We start from the raw sequence: 8635 nt of genomic DNA on the forward strand, positions 1-8635 counted from the left end.
GTATTTCTTGTTAACAAGGCAACTCCATGCCTTTCCTTTGTTAGATTCATCTGTAAAGAGGCTCTCAGGAATCCATTTTGGGATGTGGGCTAAGGGGCTATGCTGTGTACTGACTGGGAACTAAGACTCTGGAGACTGGTGCATCAGTCTACCTGGTTGGAGTCCCTTCTCCCCTGCTTTGTAGCAGTGTGACTTGGGCAAGTTGTTTACCCTCTTTAAGCCTCAGTTTCCCCGTAAGGTGCTGCTGTAGGGTTATATGAATAATGTCAAGAATTTAGCCCAGTGCCTGGCTGAAAGGCCCAGTACATATTAGATACAATTGATATTTATTGTCAGTTAAAGACCTAAGGGAATTTTAGTTGTGTTTGTTTCACCAATTTTTCTTGTTATGCTAAATCTAGCCAGGACAGTTTTCGGTCTGGGTTTTCTTTTCTCTCCCCACACCCATCCCTTCCCCATCTCTCTTTTCATTACTCTCCTCAAAGCAGGAGAAGGTGATCATGAAACAACCACTGGAAATGAAGTCTGCTGTGTTCATCCATTGGGAAAAGGCTTTGATCACAGCCGAGCTGTGGGTGTTTGGCAGGCCGCCAGCTTCTGCCCATGAGAAGAGGCACCTCTGAAGCTTTAGATATTTTTAAAAAGCAAGGGAAAAGGGCGGCTCGTGGGTTCCTCAAGGGTGTATATAAATGGCATCTTTCCTCCTCCCAAAGCCTCAAGGGCCTCCCCCTTTTCCAGGGCGAGGGTGTCTGTTTCCATGCTCCTTGTTTTTCTTGGCTGTGAGCTGGCAGGGAGCACACAACCCTGTCCTTAGCATTCTGGTGGTTCCCAAGCCCAGTGCTTGTCTCTGGCCCTCATTAGAGTGGGCTGTCTCCAGCATACAGAGGAGACTGGAAGAGCCAGCCCGCCTTGCACCTACAGCAGGGGCAGGAGGGCAGGTCCTCCTCCTCCTGGGAGCCAGCCCCAGCAGCATTATGTAAATGACTTCTTGGAATTGCCAGCCTAGCTCTGGTGGGACTGGAAGATCACCTTGCAAGTGGGCGGGAGGCCAGCCTGACAGATGGCCTGGGCTGCTACAGCATGACCCACATTAGGCCCATCAAGTGTGTTCCCTGAAGGCTAGTGGCTCAGCCAGGAGGGGCAGGGCGGCTGTCCAGGGGGACAGCTCAGGCTTCCATGTGGGTTCCCAGCTTTGCTTCCCCCTCCTTCCCAACAGTGCTATCTCTGAAAGGGAAAAGACCAGCTCTCTCTTTCCACTTTAAAGCACATATCTGGGCCTCATGATTTTGGGTTGATCCCTTACCAAAGTGGCCAAATGTTTCCATCAAATGAACCAGCTACTAGGATGTTAAAAAGGATAACAAAATAGTAAAGCCTACTTGGAAACTTTGTTCAGAAACCCTGTGACTTCTAAAGAGCATTAAGAAAATATTGAACTTTCAAATTTTATGATTTCACGTCCTCTAAGACCACAGACCTCTTAGCTGGTTCTCTTTTTTCAAGCATGAATCCTTTTTATAATACTTAGGAAGTAAATGTATAACCTTTTTTCTTCCTTACATTCGGAATAAAGCCTGGGGAAATTTAATGTTTCTGGATTGAGCCTGTGGATTTGAGATAAGGATTCAAGGAGAGAAACCTTTTAACTCAGAACAGAATCTGTTTGCAGCTATTGTTCAATTAACGTAAAGTATCTGGTTCCTGGGCATGTTGCATAATGCATGACAGTGTAAACCAAACCTCTTAAGTGCTGACACTGAACTCCTTGATAACAGTGAAGAGTGAAGTAAATTGTTAATTTTTTAAGAAGTCCCCTAAAACAAAGCTTCTCAAGACTGAATGAATCAACACTTTTGAGCTGAGTCACAGCCAAGGGATGTCCCTGTGTGTGCTCATGCTGATAAAAAATCTAGAAGGAAACAGAAAAAAAAACCCAAAAACCCCACATGTCATGTCCTCTTTAAGAGCCAGAAAAGCTGTCAGAAGAATTAAGATTAAACCTCACGAGAGTCTGTGGGTGTGGAAAGTCACCAGCTAGCTAATATTAACATAGCTTGCAACAGAACGCTGTTGCTAGAAATAGGACAATCGCATCACTACCACTAAGCAATTTGCATTCTGTGGACCAGCCCCTAAATTCCTCCCAGCTCCTTCTGCCCTTTGAGCATTGCATTTCTGGACGCTTTTAGATGGTCGGTGCTCGTACTTCGCTGTCTGATTTCACCAAGAACCCTCCCCAAAAAAGGAAGCTGCAAGAACATTTGCTTTATTTGCAGGAAAGTGATCAAGCTACAAGCAAATCTTAGGCATCTGAGGAATTGTGAAGCTTCTAGACTTCATATGGTTGCTGACAGGGTGGGGCAGAGAAGAACCTTCTTACTTTCCTCACCATGGATAATCTGTTGCCTCAGTCTAGATTCTCTTATTTCAAAAAATATCCTCTCCATGCAATTAGGAAATATCTATCGATGCTGAGAAACCAAAAAGCTGAAGAACAGGTATCATTTTGTTTATATTATCTTTAAGGCTAACTGGTGTTTGCTTTCGGGTGCTGCTTTTATGTGACTTAGTGATTCAATGTCTGCTAGTTTACATGTTTATAGGCACAGGTCGGCTCCTGCTTGGGGCTAATCGGATTTAGCAATCAGAGAAGCAAGGAGGCTTGTGAAGATTTATTTGAATTTGGAATATTATTTGAATCCTGACATTAAGCTCAAGGTTTGTAATAAAGCCATTCGCTTTTCCTTTTTCTGAATAGTTAGACTAAACTACTCTATTAGAGTTAAACTGTAGACTCCTTGACAGTTTTCTAGGGCTTCAAATACAAATTTTAAACCATTAATATCTTGACAAATAAAAGTATTAGACCCTACAGATGCACTTGTCTTCTTGTGTGTATTTAAGGCTATGTTATTATCACCAGGATTTGCAAAACAAAAAAACATTGTGTAGACTAAATATGATATCCTCAAACAGATTGCTAACGAGCTATGACAATCATTCAGAAGTAATTAGTCACTTTCTTTATGGAGGTATATAGGGCACTGCAGTTTTCAATCTTTTTAGCCAATCAAAAGTTAGGGTTTCTAGTAGTAGACTCTAGCATGTGGGAATATAAACATTAAAAAAAATGGCTAAAATGTCTGATCACTTCTTGTTTAAAATCATACTTTCATTTTGTGTTTCGAAATTTATTTCATTCTATCCCTTACAATCGATGAGAAGGCATTCCTAAAAACCATGTTTCTGAATTGTACCAAATTGTAAGAAGAAATAGCTGTATCTGATCTATTTAAATCTGATGGCTCAGGACACCTGGGTGGCTCAGTGGTTGAGCGTGTGTCTTTGGTTCAGGGCATGATCCGAGGGTTCTGGAATTGAGTCCCACATCAGGCTCCCTGTGAGGAGCCTGCTTCTCCCTCTGGCTATGTCTCTGCCTCTCTGTATCTCATGAATAAATAAAATCTTTAAAATAAATAAGTAAATCTGGTGGCTCATTTAGGAAAAAGTATGACCATGGTAAAGAACAAATGTATAGCCACATGCAAGACCCAAAGAGTCCTAAATTGCTTGCATGTCATGCTTATAACTAGAACTGCAAAACTGCATGGGAGATATTAGTACTGTTCTGTATTTGAATGAGATGACCTACTTAATAAAACACTTCCAGGAAGTGAAAGCAAAGGTCAGCAGACAGAAAATCCTTTAATGACAGGCTTCCCAAAAAGTCAATGCTTAATTTGGGAGATGAAAATCATTACCACTGTTCAAGGGAAAACTGCTTTTATGCCATGCTTTAATGATTTTACAAGAGCTGGAAATTCAGGCTGTGCTTACTAAGGGGGTTGGGCTGGTTCAGTTTATCTCTTACTTAAGGCAAGGTGTCCTGATTACAAGAGAAATCTTTTGGTTTCTCCCTCTCAGCATGTTGCTTGCTTTTGAAGTGGAAAGCCAGAGACCTGGGTGGTGGTACTCTGAGTTGTCTGCCACACTAAGTCCACATCACAGGCTTCTTCAGGCCTCATTATAGGGGGAGGTGGGTGGAGTGGGTGGAGGGGTTGAGCAGTAGGGAGTGGCTGAAAGGATGAGCTGGAACTGGATGTGGATTATTCCCCCCCCCGCCCCCACACCTTTCTTGGTGTTTTAAGTTTTTAGAGATGTGTCTATGGTGTTTATGCAGTTTATTTTTTTTTGTGTTTAAAAAATATTACAAAATGCATTCCGAAGAACATTGGAATATAACATGGATCCTCTGACTTTGACTGGGTGGGTGGTGCCCTCCTCATTTTGAACCATTTTGGGATGACCCGGCAATTATGGACATTGTGCCAGTTGTGAGTGTGTTTTTTTTAACTTTCTATACAAATTAATGGAGAAATAAAGAAAAAGAACACATTCAATTCTTTTCTGAAACCAATTAACAGCTCTGCAGACAGACTGTCTCACAGAATTAGAGAAATTAGGTCAGAGTCAATCATGGCTAACCTTGGAAAGCTTGTTGGAAAGTTATAAAGAAGATTAACAATGTCTATGACTTTAGGACCCACATATCTGTTGTGTCTAATGCTTAGAGTCAGTCCTGTAATATGGACTCTCAGTCTAAAGGTGAGGGAAGTAAGATCTCAAGAGCCCTTTCCCAAGGCCACTCACCTATTGAAGGAAGATTGGAATTTCTGTCTGCCTTTATTTTTTTTTTTTTAAAGATTTTATTTATTTATTCATGAGAGACAGACAGAGAGAGAGGCAGAGACAGAAGCAGACTCCACGCAGGAATTGATCCCAGGTCTCCAGGATCACGCCCTGGACTGAAGGTGGTGCTAAACCGCTGAGCCACCTGGCTGCCCTGTCTGCCTGGCTTTAAACTTAAACTATTTTGAGGAGCCTGGCTGGCCCTGTCATTAGAGTATGCAACTCTTGATCTCAGGATCATGAGTTCTAACCCCACATTGATAGTAGTGTTTATCTAAAAAAGGAGAAAAAAAGCTTGACCCATTTTACCATGCTTATCTCCAAATGATCTATGCTAACATAATGATAGCAATGTAGCAAACTGCTAATCTTTCTCCTAGAGAGTATTTCTAACACTTCATATACCACTGTCATAATTCTTACCATAAACTCAGGGTGTGATTAACTTAATATTTTGCTATATTTGCATTTAAATCACATATTTTTTTCTTTACTTTTTTGCTGTTTTTTTACTATACACTACATTAATACACTGCATAACCTTCTAGAAGGGGTAGGTGAGCATTACTAAGTTATTTTTCACTAATTAGGAAAATGGTCTCTTATTCCATATTCTCCAAACCCTTAACATATAGTAACAACTCTGGAGACATGCCTATCTCTTTCCATCAAATTCCACTGATATGAAAAATGGGTAACACTCTTCCTCACCCCCATTAGCGAACCTGTAGATGTGATGTGTGCAGTGGCCATGTCGGGGATGAGCAAGCATACCGCCCTGACACCGATCCTCAGGCAGAAACTCGAACCACATGGCAAAGCAGTTGCCAAGCAAATCACTTACTTCTTTTTTTCCCCTAGATTTATTTATTTATTTATTTATTTATTTATTTATTTATTTATTTATGATACAGAGAGAGGCAGAGACACAGGCAGAGGGAGAAGCAGGCTCCATGCAGGGAGCCCAACATGGGACTCGATCCCGGGTCTCCAGGGTCATGCCCTGGGCCCTGGGCCGAAGGCGGCACTAAACCGCTGAGCCACCAGGGCTGCCCCAACTCACTTACTTCTTAAACTTGTTTGTTTAGAAAGAAAATTTTACGTAACTACTATAAATGGAAAACTACTGTCATTTACCATAAACAGAAGAGAAACATAAATATAATAAAAACATAATAATATTAAATTCTAGCTAGACACTGTTACCTGGGAAACCTCTGAGCCTGAAACATACTCTGTTAAGAAGGAAGATTAGCATCTTGATAACCAACTGAGACATTCTCTCTGGAAGAGATGGAAGGGAATGAAAAGATAGACAGCTTTCTCAATTCCAAGGAATTCATTGTTATTTAATGTAGTGTCTCCCTGCTTCCTAAAATCTTTCACCCCATCTAGCACCATTGGGTTCTCCCCATGTTGTGTACACCCACATGGAAAATACTATCACAGGCACACTATCTGCTTCTTCACCTCTGTGCCTTCAAAGACCCTCCTCACTGTAACCTAGAATTCTGTCCTTTACCTATAACTTGCCCACCTGGAGATTGCCTATATATCCTTCAAGACTCAGATTATTATTATTGTTATTATTTTCAGGTTAAATGACTTCTGTAAAAAAACTTTTCTCCAACTGGGCTAGGAAGAGTGAAGCACAGCCCTTCCTCTTCTAAGATATTCATTCTGTTTGTGTCTAACAGGGCCCCTTATTATATTACATGTAGTAAGCCATTTGCTTACATGTATACATATGTGAACCCATACACGTGTACCATGGGGGAGTATCTTGCTCTTTGTTGAAGCCTGGTATAGGCTGGTGTGGGAGTGACTCCTAACACAGGCAGATTGCCTATGGAGCATACTTCCTTTCTTGGCTCTACTTATGTCTGGCCTGGGCCTGGTAGGTTCCCATATATTCCACTGTTCCCATATATCCGGCATATCCTATTGTCAAGGCCATTGTTATACTCACCTTATCCACAAATGTTTTCTCATTTCAAGCTTCTCCTCAGAATTCTTCCCCCTTGCACTTGGTGTCATACCAACATGAAGGTTTGACCTGAGGGCTGGTTTGTTTGGGAGTTTTTGTTATTATTCCTACTGTGATATGTCAATCAGTGGATGGACAGGTTATTTATCAGATGGAGAACAAAGATCTCACCCTTTGCATTCCTAGACCCTATTATTGCAGGTATTTCACAAAGCCAAGTCCCTACCTAAGTAGAAGGTTAAGGTCATTAATTAGATGAAGATGTGGAAGTTTGGGGAAATTAGACGATGAAACATTTCTGAAAAGCATTATTCAAATAGTGGCGTGGTGGTGGTGGTGGTGGTGATTATGGGGACACATCCTGAACCTAAACAAGCCCTCAGATGAGTATGGGCAGGTGCACTGAGACTTTCATAAGAGTATATGGTTGCAGTTCTTTTCTTTTGGTCTGATGTGAATAGCCAGGGTCTGGTTCAGATATAGATGTCTGAGCTTGTGGGAAATGAGTGAGACGTGCAGGCAATATTTTCTTGAGTACTGGAGCCCCATCAGCCTGCTCTGTGACTCAGGTGACCAAATGGGACACTGAGTGAGGAAGGGAGAATTTGCTCTACTACTGGGCAGACTATAGACTTGGCTATAGCCCGGTGAGGCCTACAGAGAATTGAGTGCCCTATGAACCCCCAGGGAATGCTGTTCTTATGGAACATTGTTCTTTTTTTTTCTTTTTAAAAAAGATTTTATTCATTTATTTGAGAGAGAAAGACCACATTGAGGTTGGGTAAGGGGAGAAGCAGACTCCCCGCTGAGCAGAGAGCTCGACTCAGGGCTTGATCCAAGGACACATGAGACACTTACCTGACTGAGCCACCCAGGTGCCCCAGCTGCTTTTAGGGGTTAATACTACTGGTATTGATATTATTCATGGTGCCAGCAGCAAATGTTAAAAGATGATAGTTTGTGGCTCTCTCTCCATTGGGGAGCTCCTCCATTCCCATGGCTTCAAACACCACCTATTTGCTGACAATTCCCAAATATTTATCCCCAGTGCACTTCAGCCTTGTATATACAATTGCCTATGTGACATCTCCATCTGGATGTCTTGTGAATGTTGCAAACTGAAGAAGAGAACTCACAAGCTCTGTCCTCAAACCTGCTACTCCTGGGGTCTATCAATCAGCACAAAAGCTCAAACCAGAAACATTGCCATCGCCTCGGTACCTCCCTCTTTCTCTCTCACATGCCTTTTGCAATCTCTTAACAGGATCAGTTGATTCTACTTCAAACATCCTCCATCTTCATTCACCAGCAACCCTGCTGTGTCATCCTTTCTTACTTGGACCATTGCAACAGCACTTGGATTTGTGTTCCCACATTCACTCTCATTACTCTACAATCCAAGTTCCTCATGGCAGTCAGAATTTTCTTCTTTAAGTGAAAATTCTGTTCACCCCAGTGCAGGGTACGTGATTGTTCTTGCTTGCTATTTTAGCCTCAGTGCCAAACACAAATAAGGCACATAGTAGGTGATACGTTTATAGAACTGGCTGAGGGAATGTGGAGGTTGGGAAGTTCAGGGGCTGGGATCCTGTTATGCAGGTGAGGGCAAGAGATGGTGAAGATGGGGTTATTTTTAGTTGACAGAGGCTGCTAAGATCTAGGGGGGAAATGTGCCATTTATTTTGGGATGTTGAAGTAGAGATTAAGAGGTTTGCCTGAGGTTTACCCCGTTCCCTTGGATCAGTGCTGGGTTGGATTTTGCCTGTTTGAGTCCAGGTTCAGTGCTCTTTCCAGTGTGTACTGTGAGTCACACTGTAGATGTAGAAAGGGGCAATACTACTACCAGAGAGAAAAGTGTTCTGTAGGCTGAGTCCAGAGGGCAGGTTAATGCCTGAAGACCAACTTGACAATGATAGAGAAACCACCCTGATAAAAGACTAAGTGACAGAGGAGACTACT

The 8635-nt window shown here is 42.2% G+C and overlaps 1 protein-coding gene across 2 annotated transcripts in view; it reads left to right on the forward strand.

The window, feature by feature from the left end:
* Positions 1 to 1841: 1841 nt before the first annotated feature.
* ATP2C1 (ATPase secretory pathway Ca2+ transporting 1) overlaps positions 1842 to 8635 on the forward strand; it is a 164730-nt gene continuing 157936 nt past the window's right edge. Inside the window, exon 1 of one of the 2 annotated variants that reach the window (XM_026015515.2) lies at positions 1842 to 2498. In XM_026015515.2, coding sequence (XP_025871300.1) covers positions 2391 to 2498 — 108 coding nt within the window. In that variant the 5' untranslated portion in view covers positions 1842 to 2390. The remainder of the gene's footprint in view (positions 2499 to 8635) is intronic. The other variant, XM_026015516.2, reaches the window with a different exon arrangement.

The sequence above is a fragment of the Vulpes vulpes genome, chromosome 11, assembly GCF_048418805.1.
Source record: "Vulpes vulpes isolate BD-2025 chromosome 11, VulVul3, whole genome shotgun sequence".
Classification (NCBI taxonomy): domain Eukaryota; kingdom Metazoa; phylum Chordata; class Mammalia; order Carnivora; family Canidae; genus Vulpes; species Vulpes vulpes.